Source organism: Callospermophilus lateralis, chromosome 7 (genome assembly GCF_048772815.1).
Source record: "Callospermophilus lateralis isolate mCalLat2 chromosome 7, mCalLat2.hap1, whole genome shotgun sequence".
NCBI classification, from domain to species: Eukaryota; Metazoa; Chordata; class Mammalia; order Rodentia; family Sciuridae; genus Callospermophilus; species Callospermophilus lateralis.
The window spans coordinates 93,410,734-93,429,762 of record NC_135311.1 but is presented as its reverse complement, the minus strand read 5'-3'; the positions used below and the strand labels follow the sequence as shown (position 1 = coordinate 93,429,762).

At 43.0% G+C, this 19,029-nt stretch overlaps 1 protein-coding gene across 1 annotated transcript in view; it reads left to right on the top strand.

The window, feature by feature from the left end:
* The first annotated feature begins 1,762 nt into the window (after positions 1–1,762).
* The window catches only part of Pgm1 (phosphoglucomutase 1), a 60,014-nt gene continuing 42,747 nt past the window's right edge, over positions 1,763–19,029 (top strand). Inside the window, exon 1 of the mRNA XM_076860256.2 lies at positions 1,763–2,251. Coding sequence (XP_076716371.1) covers positions 2,006–2,251 — 246 coding nt within the window. The 5' untranslated portion in view covers positions 1,763–2,005. The remainder of the gene's footprint in view (positions 2,252–19,029) is intronic.

Below are 19,029 nucleotides of genomic sequence, written 5' to 3'. Positions count from 1 at the left end.
CTATGCTATCTTCTCTCTCTCTCTCTCTCTCTCTCTCTCTCTCTCTCTCTCTCTCTCTTTTTTTTTTCTTTCAGCACTGGAGATTGAATCCAGGGTCTCTACATGTTAGGCAAGTGCTTGGCCACTGAGCTACACTCTCAGCCCTTTTTATTTTTAATTTTTTTTTTTTTTTTGAGGCTAGGTTGCCAGGCTGTCCTGAAACATGTAATCCTGCCTCAGTCTTCTGTGTAACCGGGATTACAGGTGTGTGCCACAGTGCCTAGCTATATTTTCAGTTTGTACAATTAGGTAAATATATTGATTATATTAACCACTACATTCTCAATTCATTTATAACATGGGCTTGATGACAATATTTAATTCACAAGATTATATAATTCTATAAACTGACTCTTATGTAAATATTAGGAATCATTACCAGCAATCCAGGCTTCAGTTTTCACATACTGTTTGTCACTGTAATGCATTTACAGTGATATATCAACACACAGCATTTCTATATCACACATGCTCTATCAACATGTACATCAATGATTGTTCTCTGACAGGCAGCACTCACATGGGTCTGCCAGCCTCCCTGCTTGATTACAAATGTACCAATTAACTATTACAAGAAGCATGAATAGACTCTAAAACTCTGCTTTTGGAATTGGGGAAATAGAGCTAATATTTCCAGAGCTTCTATTTTGGGCACCATATTAGAGGACTTATATCAGTTGATTATGAGGAATTTATTTCAACTGGGGCTGGAGCATGGGTCATTTCAGAATTATCTCATGTAATTCTATGTATCCATGGTTGAGAATTACTGACACCGAAAACCCCATTAATTCTTGCAAAAATCATAGTAAAGAAATGGATGCCCACAGAAGTTAACTTCCCCAAGGTTACACATCTTGTAAAGCTAAGTTGTTGTCCCCCCCTCCCCCACCGCACCAAAATGGCATACTTCTCAAGCAGAGGAGACAATTTCACCAAACCAAAAGAGATACTAAATCTGAAGGTAAGACTGAAGATTTCTACTTCATAATCAAATAACTTTTGTTGACTGTTATCCTCCATGACCCTTTGGGGCCATCTCATTTTCATGGTAATCATACTCTATTTTACCTTATGTTTGTACCTACATTTATTATGGCCTCCCTGTACATTTCCTAGTTTTCAAACCTGATGACTGGCAGGTAGATCATGGTAAGAGCCCTGGTTTTGGACTCAGACTCACCTTAGTTGGTTTGCATGTACTTGGTTGTGTGGCCCAGACACACATTTTTTGAATTTCATTTATAAAGAAAAAACGGGAAAGTAAAATCTGTACTTTGGTAAGGTTTAGAAATATTACATCCAAAAAACCAGTTATTTGTAATACCCACCAACAGAAATAGAGTGTGGTCTCTCTTAAACATATGGAAAGTAGTAAGTCGAATAAGATCTGAGTTCGATTCCTTTTTGAACTCAAATGCCCTTACATTTGGGGGAAAGAATAAAAGGAATAAGGAATCATGGAACCCAGCTGAGGTTGGCTTCTCTGTCCTTCAGAACAGTTTTCCAGAAAGTTATTTACACATGATACTCTAGCCAAGGCAAAGGAAACCATTATAATTATATAATATAATCTTACATTTAACCCACCTCGCCTGACGTCCTTGCCCTAAGACAGGGGCCCCTAACACAAGCTCCGCCTCTATTTGGGGGAGTGGCAGATTTCTTTTTATGGTGGGTTGGCTCAATAAGGGGAGGGTGAATCAGAGCGGCTCCGCCCACTCCGCCTGAGCCGGACGCTGTGCGCCTCCAGTTCCCGCTCCCTGCGGAATCTGCGGGGAGGTGGGCTGGCGGTGGAGGCAAAGTCCCACCTCCTGTCCCTTTAAGGAGGAGGGCCCAGCGTGACCCAGAGTGCCGGCGTGGCCCCCACCGGCTGGCGACCTCAGCCCAGAGCTGCTGCAGCCCCATCCGCGGCCGCCCCTCGGTTAGCAGTGTCCACGCCAGAGCCAGGCAGCGAGTCGCCACCATGGTGAAAATCGTAACTGTTAAGACCCAGGCGTACCCGGACCAAAAGCCGGGCACGAGCGGGCTGCGGAAGCGGGTGAAGGTGTTCCAGAGCAATGCCAACTACGCCGAGAATTTCATCCAGAGTATCATCTCCACGGTGGAACCGGGGCAGAGGCAGGAGGCCACCCTGGTGGTGGGCGGGGACGGCAGGTTCTACATGAAGGACGCCATCCAGCTTATCGTCCGCATCGCCGCCGCCAACGGGGTAAGGGGCGCGGCTGCTCCTCGGGACGTGCGCCCAGGGTGCGTGCGCGACGCGGGGCCCCGGCCGGCCCAGCTCTCGGCCGGGCTACTTCCGTGCGCAAGCGCCCAAGTCTCCACCCTCGCGGCCTCTGCGCGGGCTCTTCTCGCCTCGAGGCCCCACGGAGGTCGCCGGGCGGGACGTGAGGAAGTGGCCACGGGGCCACGCGGAGCTGCCTGTCCGACTCCTTGGGGTGGGGAGATGGGGGAGCGGACAGCTGGCCTTGACCTTGAGAGGCCCGACCCTCCCGGCTGCCCCTCCCTCCTCCTGCTTCCCTGAAGGTAGTCAATTTCCTGCGGCTCCCGAGGCCTCTGACATTTACGTTAACCTTTGCTGCCTCGGGAGATACTGTTACAGCACGGAGCGCAGTGGCCTTAGCGAGGAAAGGTTAGACAGCCGTCGTCTTGCTCTGAACCCCCTCGCCTCGGCACGGTTGCCTGCTATTCTCGGCCGGGACTGGCGCCTCGGGCTGGCTCAGAGCCTGGCGCTTTGGGACTGGGGTGGCAAAAGCACCCATCCCCCTGGGGCGTCCGGCCAGCGGGTCTCTGCAGGCAGGTGCCAAGCCCTTCCTCCCCATCCCCTAGTTTGCGTTGTGCCTGCCCGCTGGAGCGCAGGGTTTTGAAAAGGCTGGTCTCTGCCGGACAGTGCTCTGGACGTGTTCCACCGAGGGGCCTGGAGCGGAATATTGATTAAAACAGAAACAACATGCCCTAGGGCGCTCTTATGCAAGCAGTCCTGGCAGGCCAGGAAATTAACGCAACACCTTGGTTCTGTCCCTCAGCTAAGGAACGTTAACTAACTGACTTAATTGGGCAGGTCCACTTGGAGAGGTAAAACTTTAAAAGTGATTTTTCGATAAATGTGATGAATGAAAATGTGGATTTGTAAAACAGATGAATTGGGGTTGGTTATCCACTCAGTTTTATAAAATACTTCAAGAAGTTCTTGTAAGGAGCAAATTTTCCTTCTCTGTTTATAAAAAGATTTGCTGTATACCCAACTCTTCTGGAACCCATTACCTTTAATAATATTTTAGTCATTTTAGTGATATTCTATCATTAACATATTGTGAGCATTTTTGCCAAATACCAGGGTTAGCACTTCATTTGCAGTGCCTCATTTATACCATAAGGTAGATGTTATTTTATGGTACTTTCAAGTCACTATGAGAACTTAGAAGTTTAGGCAGGTTAAATATTTGAGGGGAACTGAGCTGGGGCGTATAACTTATTGTCAGAACACTTGCCTAATATGTGGATTTAGTCCCTAGGACCAAAAATATTATAACTTACAAGAATTACAAGAATGATTTACAAAAATTATAATGGCAGCCGTGAGAATCCAATACAAACTGCAAATCCCAAGAACTTAAGCAGTTTCTGGGAATGAAGGCATTGTTGAATCTGAAGTTCTATTTTCTAGTCTTCAGTGCCTCAAATGGGCCCTAACTACACCTTCCTCCCTGGGTTAAACATTTATAAGTATTCATGTGGGAAGTTTGGATTTGTTTTCTCTATGCTTTTGAGTTTTCAGACCATTACAGATTGAAGAATAAACAATAGGTATATACCAGTGGATCCCTTCATCTCCCTGTGCACCACCTGTACCAGATTTGCACTTCATTCATTCAGGAGATACTGAGCCTTAGTACAGAGAAACCAATAGAATGAAAAGATGATTCAGGCACAAATCCTTAAGGAACTTAGAGCATAATGGGAGTTCAAATGGAAATTGGTCCACTTGGAAATAGTGTGGGGTGGAAATGAATGAATTAGTTAAGATTACAAAAATGTTTTTAAGACTTTATCACCCTTTACCTACTGCCTGGTTACTCTTCTCTCTTTTAATCAACCTTTGAAAAAGTTCTCTGTATTCACCATCTCTGATTCTTGACTCCCATTCATTAACCATCTCTCTGCAGCCTGGCTTCAGCCTCCTCTACCTCTTCACTAAAAGTGCTCATGCCAGAACCAGTGTCTCTCTAGTTGCTAAACCCAATAGGCCTCATCCTGACCTTTCTCTTGCCTTTGGCCCAGCTGACTTTGCATTCTTAGTGATCTTACTCCCTTGCCTTGTCAGGGATTTGATTTGCTACTTTTTTTCTCCTTGTTTTCTTTTGCTATGGCTCTCCTGGGCCTAACTGCTTTTTTCCCATATCTCTTGCACAGATGAATCAGATTCCAGTGAACAATCTGTTTATATGTCACGGACCCCCACTGGGGAATAAACTTCCTTAAGAAAGGGTCTGTGTTTTATCTATAAGTTGGTATCTTTGGGGGATTGGTTTCAGGTGTGAAACCAAATTCTTGGTGTGGCTACCAAATTCTGTAAATGCTTAAGTCCCTTGTATAAAGTGGGATAGTACTGGATACACAAATTAATCCAGCCATTGGAAGGCTGAGGCAGAAGGATCACGACTTCTAAGTCAGCCTGGGCAATTTAGCCAGACCCTGTCTCTAAAGAGTTGTTGGGGGGTACTATTTACATATAATCTACACAATTTTTTTTCTGTGTGTGTGTATGTGTGTGTGTGTGTGGTGCTAGGGATAGAACCCAGGGTGTCATACATGTTAGATGAGTACCACTGAGTCACACCCCCAACCCACACACATCCTCTTACATAAATCATCTCTAGATTAATTAAAATATATAATGTAAATGCTATGTAAATAGTTTTTACTCTATTTTTATTTGTATTCTATTTTTTTCCTAAATATTTACAGTCTGTATTTGGTTGAATCTGAATTTGGAAGCCTGGTATACAGAAAGCCTATTATGTCTACAATACCTTGGACAATAGAACATCTTATGAATTCATATTCATTTGCCCTTGATTGTGAGTGTCCTATGTATTCCAGCATTTAACTTTAAGACAGCATATAGTTGGTGACCAATAAACTTATTCTTATCAAATATTTATTATGTGCTTACTTTGTATCAGACATTGTACTTGACATAGTCCTTGTCCTCAGAAAGACAAGTCTAGAAGGGCACACACAGCATCATAGTGTGTTAGCTGCTGTGATGGAGGTAACTGCCAGGTATTGAAGAGGTAAGAGCAGAGACAGCTATTGGTGGGAGGGGAAGATGAAGTGAGGAAGACGTCTAGAAAGGAGACAGTTGAATTGAGTCTTAAAGGATGTGCTGGAATTGGATACTCCTGGCAGGAGGTGAATGTGCCAGAGGGGAAGACTCTGGGCAGAATGAACAGGCAGAACAGGAGTAGGGGACTGTTCTGTTGGACAGGTTATTTAATTTCTGATCCTTCTTCATCTGTAAAAGGTGGTATAATAATATATGCCCAGAGAGGCTGTTGTGAGGATTAGATGAAATATAAAAGTACCTGGCAGCCCCTTTTCAACATGAACTGTTGGAATGACATTTGTATGATCAGTATTCTGCTGCTATTAGAAGGATAAGTTAATCCAACCTGATGCAATTATTACCCACCTCCCCCACCATACATAGCGGCATTGCTTGCCACCTGCCTGCAACTTTTTATTAGCCCTAACTAATGTGGAGGAATTCCATGTAGAACCAGCAGGGTACAAGTGACAGAAACTTAATTGGATTAGTCCAAGTGAGGAAGGAATTTATGGGGCCATGTCACCGAAAGTGCAAGAGATGCTCAGTATAGACTCTTTGGTTGAAACTATTCCTGGTATCTAAGAACCACTCTGGGCCTGGTCATCTGCTAGTGACCCAGATGAGGAACTGGGAGAGTTCAAATTTACAAGAAGATGAACATGTGGATATTTCAAAGGATAATTTATCACCATTCTAAGCAAAGTAAAATAGATACTTTGAAAGAAGTGGGGTTGTCATCAATTCACAGGGGCTCTTTGCCCTGGACTCCTTTGCTACCCCTTTGTGACCTCTTCAGAAAATTTAAGTGTATAAAACAAAAAACAAAGGATCCTAAAGGAAACAAAAATTATACTGAAATAGTTAAAATATTTTTGAAAACCAAATTTATAATTGTTCAAATTATACTATTGTGTGCATGTATGACTATATTATAATAAAATACACTGTTATTTACAATTGTAATGTGCCAATAAAAAAGGGGAAAAATAAATCTGAATAAAGACCCCCAAATTTGTGATATATAACAAGATAAGTATGTGCTTCTTTTTTGCTATATTAAATACAAAAATCTACAGAAGGTCTAATACTACCTTATTTCAGAGCAGTGATGATTGTACATGGTATTTAGAAATATGTGCAGTTTTAATACATTGAGATCATTTATAATGTGGTATGAAAATATGTGTGATTTCTACTGATGATAAAGTCCCAGGGAGCAATACCAGTACTAGTAGTAGTAGTAGTAGAGAAATAATAAAGTTTGCTTCCTGCTTTATAATGGAAGGAAATGCTAAATTTTAGTTAGAGGTTTGTGAAAACAAAAATATTTTGTTTTGCCATTCACATTCTAGAACTTCATTGAATTCTACCCATTCTGGCAAGTGGGGCAGGTATTATCTAAGCATCCTGAGTTAAGAACCCGGCACTTAGCAAAAGATCCCCTTTTTGCATCAGGTGCCACCTGCACTGAAATGGACCTTAAGTACTTGATACAGCTATTCAGGGTCTCATGTTCTCAGACTAAACTAGTGGAGTTTTGAGAAGTTCATCTTACAGTGGAGGAACTGGCAAGGGAAGGGCTAGAAAATCCCCTATCTCCCATTTGAGATGAATCCCTCTTCTGAAATTTCACAGGCCCAGTTTCAAGCACTGGTGAAGGATCCTGTGTCTGGGTACAGTCACAGTATTTTCTGAGAAGGACAGGAAAGAATACTGAGCAGAAGAGGGAAATCTCGGGGACTCTTAGGTAATTGGCGCTTGGTAGAGGAAACACATTACTCCTTTTAAAATCTGATATCCTTGGATAGGGATGACCTGGAAGAGAAGCATCTTTGGGTCTTTTTAATATGCTGTAACTCCCATGTTTTAAAAAGTTTATTTTTTAATTATGATAATTTTTTTAAATGATTGTTCTCCTTTCTGATTTTGAATCAGCATAAACACCAGGATGAATAAGATGTTTGGCTGTTTCATCTAGGAGTCTACAGTCCTTGCAGGAAGATGAGACACAGGGAATACGTTTGCACAGAAAGTGCAGAATTCCAAAGTGCTAAGGTCAGAGAAGGGAGAGAACATTCTGGACTGGGGAAAGAAGAGGTGGAACTTGAGCTGCCTTAAGGAGTGGTAGTATGCAAAGAAAAGAGGCAGGCCACCTTTCGAGGAGAGGGGAACAGCAAGAAGTAAGGAAGAGGGAAGAGGCAGGGCTAGTGTTCAGAGACAGGCACTTAGTCACAGTCTTTGTTACATAAAGTCTTTAAATCAAATTGGGAGCTTTTCTTTCTTGATTGTACTAAATTTTTAAATAAAATTTTCATTCTTTTAAAAACATTTTTTAGTTGTAGTTGGACATAAGACCTTTATTTTTATTTATTTATATTTATTTATATGTGGTGCTGAGGATCGAACCCAGTGCCTCATATCTTCGAGGCAAGCATTCTACCATTGAGCCACAATCCCGGCTCTTGGTTGTACTAATTCTTTTGCTAAATTTTTCTCCTGTCTTAATCAAATCTAATACCCATAGAGCATCAAAGACTAAAAAGAAAACCATTCTCTCTTTTCAAACTAAAGCTTTTTTTTTTTTTTTTTTTTTTTTTTTGGTAAACAAAATTAAATAAGGAAGAGAGAGAGAGATTGGAAGAGAGATTCATTTGGTAAATATTTATTGAGTACCTACTACATGCTGTACTAGGTAGGACACAATCGGTGAATTGAAGAGTATCTTCTTTCATGGAGCTTTGAGGCTATAATTGAGGGAGACAGAAGATAAATATATGTGTCAGATAAAGAGAAATGATCTGAAGAAAAATAAAGCCTGGTAAAAGGAGAGAACATTTTGGGGTGCAGTGTTCTCTTCAGTGTGGTCATAGGAAAAGCCTCTCTGGTGAACCTCCTGAGACCAGAGACCTGAGTGAAGTGAAGCCAGGAGCCAGGCACATATCTGAAAGACATCCAGGCAGAGGGAGAGTTAATAGAGGAGAAGCACATATTCACTCATTTAATGTTGTAAAGCTATGCTCCAAGAAGATAAATATAGTATAATTTTTCATTATATGAAGGGTTCTAATATATTATAATTTTTCATTATATGAAGTCTTACATATAGTAAGTATTATTGTATTAATACTTATATCTTAGGATAGTAGACATAACCATCTTTGATCAAATATTTAATAATAAATTCTTCTTGGACTCAAAGGGTAGGAAAAACTTTTCATCTACCCCTTTTGGTTAAATATTTGGGGGACTATAAGTTAAACTTATAAGAAATGGATTAGTAACAAAAATATATTGGTGGAGTTTCACAGAAGTATGTGACTGGAGGCAGTTACATTTTGTGGCTTATATACCATCTTATTTAGAGGAAGGGAGAAGGCAGAGGGCACTTGGTGTATAGCGTGACTTTGAAGAAAATCAAATGGGCCTTAAGAGAATAGGTGGGAGATAAGATAGTTTTGTGACAGTGTACTGTCTTAAGTACTAAGAGTTAATCTTCCCTGATTGTGAATCTCCTGGAAAGGGGATTTATGACAATTGAGTTCTTTGGGGATGCCCTGTTTGTAAGATAGATGAGAGAATTTAGTAAGAAGCCATTTTTAGGTGCGTTAAACTCAAAATATTTTTTTTCTTTTGTCACAGTGGCATAATGTGGGCCCCTTGAAATTTCAGAAGAATGTTTAGGAGAATGATTTGTGTTAGCTACACGGTGTTATTCTTTACCCTACTACTGGGAATCGAACCCAGGGCTTTGTACATGCCAGTCAAGCTGTCTACCTCAGAACTCCATCCCCAGCACTACCTTCTAAGAAAGCAAAGCAGAAAAGTTTGAACAAGTCCATCTATTCTCCCTTAAGGTTCTATGAAGCCCCTGTAGATGTACCCAGTAATTCTGTTGACTTTGAAGCTGTGCTCACAGTTGGGATCCACCTTTTAAAAATGGCTGCGAAGTGAGTAAAGTCAGTTATTAGGAGTTTAGTACAGGCTTCATTTGGGAGGATCTGGAGAGACTTCTCATCTGGTATCATCTGGGGGAAAATTACAAAGGGGTAGCCCTATGGGATGGTTTAGAATGGTAAGAAGAATATGCCCTTTCTTGGGCTATACAAACAGATATAAGCTGGGTTATTTTGTTTTTGTTTTTGTTTTTTCGAGGTGGTATTTGCTCGCTTTGGTTTGCTTTAGTTTCAACTATTAAAGTCTGTCTTCCCATTGCTTCTCCCAGTCACCCCAGAGTTCTGAGGCATAAAGACTGCCAGTTAAATCACACCAAACCAAATTTTAACCATGGGTCAGAAACACCGTTTTCCTTTTTTTTTTTTTTCCATATTGGAAACGTTTTCCTTCCATTCTCCTCTTCATGGGTGCTATGATTTGAGTAGGGCTTAGATGTGTTCCCTGGAGGTTCATGGATTGGAAGCTTGGTACCTTGTGCAATAATATTAAGAAGTCGTGGGATGTTTAAGAGGTGGGATTTAGTGGGGGTTCAAAGTCTGGCTGCTTCTCGTCCTCTGGCTTGCAGTCTTGTGATCTTCCCCCTTGTGTGTATTGCCACCATGATGCAGTCTGCCGTGATTGGTGCTGCTAGGGGGGCCCTCTCCCAGATCCTTCATCATGCTGTTTGAACCTTCAACCTTCAAAACTGTGAGCTAAATAAAATAAATATATTTTCTTTATACTGTACCCAGCTTCAGGTGTTGCATTAAAGCAGCAGAAAATAGATTAACACAATCAGTATCTCAAAGTCTGAAAAGATGAAATGTAATAGATGAAATGTGGTTGACTTGCCCAGCCTGTTAGTGGAGTTGGAACTGGGTCTTTGGCTTCTGATATTTCATCCAGTTGATCTTTTCCATAAATAAGTATATCTCAAAGCAAGTATTTCTGGGGATTGTTATAATATCCCAGTTAAAGTCTATGGAAACTAGACGGGGCAATGTTAAATACCACTTTCAGAGTTTTTAATGTTCAGTGAGCCCTTTGAGTTTGCAAGAGGACCCCAAATGGAATGATTTGGGGAACTACTACCAATCTGTACCATGTTGGGTTGATATGACCTTACAGGAATCTTTCCAGAACTAAGTTTGCTTTCTTCTTTTAAAACTGCAATTAATGGCATGCAGAGAGGGTGAGGTCTGTTTTCCTGTAGATATATACCACACACCTATTTTGGCAGCTAATGGCATGAATTTGTTTTTGGCCACTCTGAGTGTGATTGATTCAGCACAAGGTGTATTTTCCTGTTAGGTCACCAAGTGGTAGAGTTGTGGAATAAGTAACAGAAGTCCTGATCAAATATTTGGCCCCTGCACTGTACTCTAGCCTGCTCACAAGCACGTCTGTTGCTCAGGAATGAACTAAATTGACTGCTATGTGGTTTGAGTCCAGTGGACTCAGACAGCATGGTGTGGTAGCCATTTGGGGGCCAAACCAATCAATGTGGGGATTCACATTGGATAGTTCAACTATACTATCCTGGGATAGAGTGGAAAAGCCAGGCCCAGTCCTCACCACTTGGGACTTAAGGTTGAAAGGTTCATGTTTGAGTGTTGGTGGGTCACAGACAACAAACCAACAACAGCTGGAGCCCAGCAGTGCTGTTTGGGGTAAGGCAGGCTAAGAGAGAAAAGGGGTGCAGCTTATGTAGGTAAGGAGCAGGGAAGTGCCCACTCAACCCAGACCTGAAGGGAAAGAGAGGAGTATATTCCAGAAAGAAACAGAGGCAAGAGAGCTGGACATGTCAGAGAGGTGTCACACCCCCCAATTTTCTATTTTTGTTTCATAATTTACAAAAGTCAAGTGCATCTAAAAATATACTTCATGTTTGATGTTTTACAAGATACTCCTGCACGCATTGCTTCATTTCCTCTCTATTGCAGACCTTTCAGGTGTCCCACTGGGAGTGGTCGGGAGTGCAGCCAAGCTGGGTGAAGGGTTAAGCAGGGAAGGAGCAGTTGGAGTGGAGTGGGGTTCTTGCCCCTTGGGTGGAAGCCACTTTTCTCAACATTGGAATGAATTAAAACCAGCTTATGAAATCACAGTGTAAAAGAAGAGGCAAAATCCACATCAAGGCACAATCGTTTTTCCTCCTTTGATAGTTTCCATTAAAAAATGAGAACTGAGCCAGTGGACTACAATCCTAGGACCAGCTGGCCTCTTTGGGATCAACGGTAATAAATCACTGCCCACCTGCCAGCTTGTACAGAGAAGTCATGTGTGCCATGGGTTGGGTTCTAGAGTTGGAGGTGAAGATGATACTCTAGGATAATCAAGATCACCCTTAAAATCCCTTACACAAATATCATGTAGAATAGGTACATCAAAACATGTGCATCTGTAGATTCCAGAATGGCATTTAGCACAGTGAGCTGCTCAGACCTCAAGAGTCCTGCGCGATCTAGGACTGAGCAAGGCAAGGGGTTTTTGAGTGGAAAGGTGGTAGAATTGCCCGTGATATTTCAATTTCACTCTTTTCCTCTTTGTCTGCCTGTCAGATACATATGATTAAGTTGGTGCAAGAGCAATACTTGTCTGATGCAACTACATTGCAAATTCCTGCTACTACTCAGTTGTACATATTGGAAACGTCTCAATTGTAATTCAACAAATATGACTCGGAACATGATGCCCTTGTGACTTTCTACCTGGATTATATTTGAAATCTCAGCTAGATTTCTCTATCAAAGCTTGTCCTCCCTTTGTAGCTCAGCTTTTTCGTCAGCTCCGGAAGATAACACTTTGAGGTGCCTCCCAAAGTGAATTCAGCATACACCATGCAGCCTATATTGTAAGTCAGATACTTTGTACAATTATATAGGTCGAACCGTTGTAATAGAGACTCAAAAACAACTATCAAATAGCCAGAAGTCCTCCTCTCTCAGGGAATAGTGTGTTTGTAAGCAGGCTGGGACAAGTGTGATTGCTCTGTGGTGTTGGGAGCCTGCCTCCTCCTTGAAGGGATTGCACTTGCCCACTTAGTTGCTGATGGCTCCCTAGCACCACATCTCTGTTTCAGCCAGTGGGCATGGGACAAAGATGGGTATGTTTGTCAGCTTTCTATTACCATAACAAATACCTGAGGTTAATAAACGAAGAAAGATTTATTTTGACTCACTGCTTTGGAGGTTTCAGTTGATGACCAGTTGGCCCCATTGCCTTGGGCCTGAAGTAGCCATGATTAGAATGTGTAGTAGAGGAGACCCACTCACCTCACGGCCAAGCACAAAAGCAGCTCCCACCAGGCCCCATCTCATAAAGGTTCCACAACCTCCCAATAGCACTGTGGGCTGGGGGACCAAGCCTTTAACACATGGGCCTTTGGGGGACACCTATTCAAATAATAGCAATGGGGCAAAGTGTCTCTGCTCTTCAAATCTGGAAATTAATCATCTGACTCCTGCTGACAATTCATTTTTTTTAGATCTGACAGGTAAGCCACAGTTACCTACAAGAAGGACTGAAAAAAGTAGATTTTAATATTGGAAGTCATGTGACCAGCTAAAAATTGGTGGTTCTGTTACTTTAAAAAAGGGAGAAGAAACTCTAAATCCCTGCCTTGGTCAGTTGTCCCTTTGGCCATGCAGATCAGTATGCCTACTACCCACCGGCCCCCACAAACACGTCACCCCTGCAGAGAGGAGGCGTCCCACATTCCTCTGGTCTCTTAGTTCAGTGTCTGTGAGCCCCGGGTCCTGTGCATACTTCTCTCCATCTGGGCCACATGTGGCTCCTGGTGGTTCAAAGTCCAATAAATTTAAAGGCAAATTATCAGCTCCATCCTCCCCACTGTCTGTCTGTCTATCTCTACATAACACGCACAGGCACAGATCTGGTTCTGTGCAGTTATATATAGTCATACAGTAGCAACTGGCCATGGAGGTCACATTGTGCTGGAGGGCAGTGCAGACTTCCAGCCCTGGTAATGGGTGGATCCACAGGGGGCCCTGGTTCTGCCTCAGGAAGGAACTCTACATGTCTGTCCTCTCTTCACCTAGTAATGGACATTGGAGAGGAGGCGCTAAAAGCCCTTTTGGGAGTTGCATGGTATTTGCAACCTGCTTCCTGTTGATGGCAATGGGGGACTGGGGTAGGACTGGCCCTTCCTGTTCAGTTAGTTCCCTCACAAACTCATCAGGCTTCTGGCCTAGTGTGATGAGCCCCGTGTGCTGGGAACCACAGTAAACACAATTTCAGAGCCTGAAAACTGACTGACTTATTGGCCTCTGCCTTGGTTCACCATTGCTGATGGCCACTTGGGACAATAGGAAAGGACTGTGGGGGAGAGGGTGGTATTCATCATCCTGTATTTGCTGGTGGGCTAGTTCCACTGTCTGACAGGGAATCCTGACACAGACTTGACACAGCCTCTTCTGCCTAGTAGGCTGCTTCACAGAGCTGCTTAAGTTTGGGAACACAAACAGCTGTCATCTCAACTCTGCAGGGTCACCAAGTACTGGACTAAGGCGACATTGCTTGCAGACCACAGTAAAAGAAAACCTACCTTAGCAGAGTCACAACCTCCTCTGCTTCTGTCTGCTAATTGGCCAGGCTTGACCTGAGCTTCTGACTTGTGGCAAGAAGCAGCCAATGACACACATGTTCTGAATCCTCACCTTGAGCTACAGGTTTGGTTGCCCAGTGGTCTGCCCTCCACACTGTCAGAGGTAGCAGTTTTGCTACAGCATAAAAGACATGCAGATACCACATATTTTAGATTCTTTTTGTTTTTTTTTTTAGAAAGAGAGTGAGAGAATTTTTTTAATATTTATTTTTTAGTTTTCGGTGAACACAACATCTTTATTTCATTTTTATGTAGTGCTGAAGTTTGAACCCAGGACCCTGTGCATTCAGGCAAGCGCTCTACCGCTTGAGCCACATTCTGTTTTGATACTGATTTTTGGGGGGAGTGGGGGATATAGCACCTGGGGCCTTGTACGTGTTAGGCAAGTGCTCTGTCACTGAGCTACATCCCCAACCCTTTCTTTCTTTTGTATTTTGAGACAGGGTCTTGCAAAGTTGCCCAGGCCTTGGATTTGTGATCCTCTTACCCAGGTAGCTGGGATAACAGGCACGCTCCACCACACCTGGCTAACTTCTCTTGTTAACTGAAATGTAGGCTTGGCTGTTGTAACAGAGTTCCAAAATATGGTACTTAAAAGCTTATAGTAATGGAACGCTTTTGGTTAGGGACTGTGTGTGGGCAGTCCAGGGCTGGTGTGTGGCTCTGTCACGCAAACAGATCCATGTTTCTTTTTTTGTTCAGTGTTGCCCTAATCTGTGGCAAGCCAGCCAAGATGCTGACCACCACCATGCTTCATTCTAGCCAACAGGAAGTGGGAAGAGAGGAAGCGGTTACACATACCAGTTTCATTCATGTCCCATTGATCAAAACTTAACTAAGGCCACCTCTAGCAGCCAGGGAGGCTGGGAGATACCTACTTTGTGCTGGTAATTAAATGACATACTAAACACTGGTGATCATCAAGGTAAATGAAGGGACAATTGATTTTGAAGAAAAACCAACTATCACATCCCTAAGCATTTTTTCCAAATTTGGTGGAAGTAACTCAGTTATTTTCAAGCGGTAGAATTACAGAGAGGAGGCAGAACTTAATTTTATATAGCTGACTAGATTTTTGGAAGAGACAGTGTCTATCGATTATTCCAACTATCACCTTGGGAAAAGAAACAAAGGCATGAACGTTCCCTTGGGGAGACCTTTTAAATTAAATGCTTTATTGAGATATGATCCACGTACAATACAATTCACCCATTTAATAAGTGTACAGTTCAGTGTTGGTTGCAGCAGGGGGTGCCGAGTCTCACTCTGTTGCCCAGGCTGGCCTCGAACTCCTGGGCTCAAGCGATACTCCTGCCTCAGCCTCCCAAGTGGCCAGGACTTTCGGCGGGTACCATGGTGCCCAGTAGTACATTTTAGTGTGTTCATAAAGGTGGCAGCCATCCCCACAATCTAATTTTAAACTGTTTCCGTGACCCAAAAAGAAGCCCCATATATCAGCAGCCAATCTTCCTTGCTCCCCTAGCCCCTTTTTGCCTTAAGCAATCATTGGTTTACTATATGTATCTAAATTTGTGTGGGTGAATTTTACATGAGCCAAATGGCCAGTTTTGGTTGCCAGCCAGGGAAACCGTACAGTACATAAAGCCCCAGGAACGTGAGTAGCAAAGGTAAAGTGTTGGTGTGAAGAGCAGTGAAATTAGTGTTGGTTTTAGGCAGCTTCTCATTGCTGTAACTCAGAACCTGAGATATAACTTCTGTCTCAGGGATAAGGTTTATTTTGGCTCAAAGTTTTAGAGGCTTCAGACCATGATCCCAGACCCACTACTTCTGGATCTGTGCTAAGATAGCACATCATAGGGCAGGGGGAGCGCGTGGCTGAGCACAACCACGTACATCACAAACCAGGGAGCAGAGAAAAGGAAGTGGACTGGGGTCCCACAAACCGCTTCAAGGGCATGACTTCGGTGACCTAAAGGCCTTCACAGGGCCCCCGCTCTCAAAGGTTCCATTCCCAGTAGCGCCCCTGGTGACGTTCAAGATCCAAACTACAATCAGTGTCCAGGCTTCCATGTGCACCATCCTGGAGATACAGAGCTGAAGATGTCCTCGTTCTCAGGGGGTCTCCAGTTGAATCGGGAAGAGTCAGACATGAAGAACAGTCAGTCACCACCGGGTGCTGTGAGCTAATACTCAACAACTATGGAAATACCTGTGGGACCTGGGATGGGAGTGTGTGTGTGTGTGTGTGTGTGTGCGCGCGCGCGCGCGCGTGCACGCGCGTGCATGCATAATGTGGACAGCAAAGGCTTTCTGCAGGAGTCTGTTTTTCTCAGCAGACTCCCTGTCCAAAGCAGACCAGGCTGTCAAAAAAAAAAAAAAGGAGAGATTTCTTAGGAGCATAGCTTCTTCGTTTTCATGAGTGTAAGCAATCATTTTTTTTTTTTTCACAAACATACTTGAACTGATATATCCCAATTAGTATTGTATGCTACAAAATGGGCACTCTGGGAACTGTGCACTTACTGCGGTGATGCTTCCAGTGCCCAGAGCATTTTGAAATTCCTCCGTGGGAATTATTTTTCAGTCAGTCGGTTTATGGGTCACCTAGGAAAAGAAGTCAGATTATTTTATAGTCATGCCTCATTTTTCACCTAAAACGATGTAACAAGATTTGATCACCCACTTTATTCATTAGATATGGCTCCAACCAATTTTTGTCTCTTCCCAAAGTTCAAGTCTATTCTCAAAGGATGAAATGTGTTATGACTGAGGACTTTGAAAGAAAGTGCCCAGACAGGAAAGAAAGACAGTTCACCTGAGAAGAGTGACTGTGATGTCAGCATTGTTTGGATAAATTTGCTGCTTCCCAAGGGGGTGGTTTTGAAAGCGAGGGTATTCAAAGAGATGAATATGCTCTGGCATAACTTTTCAGGTGAGTTCCCGTATGTGACGCCGTTTAAGCACACTGCCTGGAGAGGAGCTTAGAAGACAGCTTCTGCTAGGGAGACTGTGCTGTTCTGCTTTCCTCCTGCAGTCTGCTATGGTGGCTGGGGATACAGTTCTCTTCTACTCTAGTGAGCATCAAAACATGCTTTGATTGGGCATTTTAGAGCTGTGCACAGTGGGGAGATTTGTTTATACAAAGTAAACATCATGGCCAAACACTGGACCCTGACCTAGGAAGAGAGACCTGTCAACTCTAAGCTACAGAAACAAAAACCCAAGCATTAATTCCATGCCCACCTTGACTCACAGGGGTCTTGTGGTTGCAATGAGGCCAGAAAATGAGCTGAGATAACATAACTTGGAGGGGACAGAGAAAGGCCTTTTGATTTAATTCTAAAATACATTCCATGGCCTCCATGGGACTTTTGAAGACTGCATTCTGTAAAGCCATAAGAAATACAATTTTAAAGAAAATTTTAAAGGAAAACCAAGGGGATATAAACGTAGAAAACTCAGATGGACTCAAAAGTAAGATTGACAGCCATCAGGAAAGTTAAACTTCCTGTCTGGGCTGGGCCACACAGTTGGCTCCAAGCTCTTTGTGGTCAAATATGTAAGAAAACCCACACAGTTCAGCATTGCTAATTCCGCCACATGTAGATTTGATATGAAAAGAGTAATAATACCTGCCTTGAAAGACTCACTTAAGAATGAAACAAAATTAGTGAAGCACTTGTCATAATTCCCAACACAGTGTTTAGTAAATAGAAGATTCTGGTGATTCTAACAACTATTATGATTATTCCAAAATCCAAGGCCATTGGAGGTAGAGGGGGGGGGCAAGGAGATGGACCAAGTGAGGGTCTTCTGTGTCTGCTGCCACCTCTACTGCTTGGATGTCCCTTTCTGACTTCATCTGCATGTTGTCTCTTGGATTTGATCTGCCAGGCAATTCGTAAAACTCAATTACAGGCCCAATGATTTGAGTCCGTCCCCTGGTTGGAGTCATGAGCTAGCAGTAGAAAGCTCGGGATGGATGTTACAGCATGGGTCTCTGACCCAGCCAGTGTTGTATAGATGGGAAGCTACAAGGAGTGCATGCTGGCATGGCTGCGAATCTCCTGGACACACGGATTTGTTCATTCAGCAAGCACTGAACACTGTGTGTGCCAGACACTCTGGGAAGTGGTTGGGAGTAAGACAAAGTCCTTGGTCTCAGGATGCTCCTGCCAGCAGAGGAGATGGGCACAATGATGGGTAGTTACACAAACATGGTGTGAAGACCAGTATATTAATGCCCTGTGTCTGACGCAACAAGGGCCTTCAATAACAGAAGTTTATTTTTTTACCTTGTGGAGACTGGAAGTCAAAAGTCGAGGTGTTAGCAGTTCATGCTTTAGGGGCGTATCTTTTCTTGCCATTTTTAGCTGTTAGAGACTCCAGGTGTTCCTTGGTTTTTGTCTGTATAATTCCAGGCTCTGTCTCTGACTTCACATGGTCTTCTCATTGTGTAGTTGTCTTCTCTTCTGTTTCTTTTAAGTAACTTGTGGTTGAATTTAGGGCCACCTGGGTAATAAAGAATGATCTCACTTTAATATTTAAATTTATTTACATCCACAAATACAAGGTCACAGACATAGGTTCAATGGTAGCCTCTCTTCCCCACAAAGTTATGTTTCACTCAGAGCCTATCCCCACAAAGTTATGTTTCACTCAGAGCCGATCACAGCTAACAGGAGATGGGAACATAGAAGAGAACCACCCGATACCTCCAGGGTGGGTAAGGGAAGACCAATGGTGTCTTCACAAAGGAGACAAAATGAAGAGGCAAGAGGGGGCAAGTTAAGGTGGGGGCAGAGTGCAGCCACTAATCAATGCATACATCTAGTACCTCTGTGGCCTTGTTTAAGCAGACGCTAATAACAATTGAAGAGAAGGTTTCAGAACTTCATCATCTTCGGTGCTTCTGCCTCTGACATAATGACAAGTGGAAGACAGGCCACTTGGTAGCACCCTGAATTTTACCAAATAAGTTTATAGTGATGAGTTGGAATTTAAGACTTTGGTTCAAACCTCAGTTTTATAATATGCTGTGGATTATTATGCACTCTGCTTTAACTTGTCTAAAACTCAGTATTCTCACCTGCAAAATAGGATTAATTCTAATTCCTGCCAAATCTGAGAGTTTTGT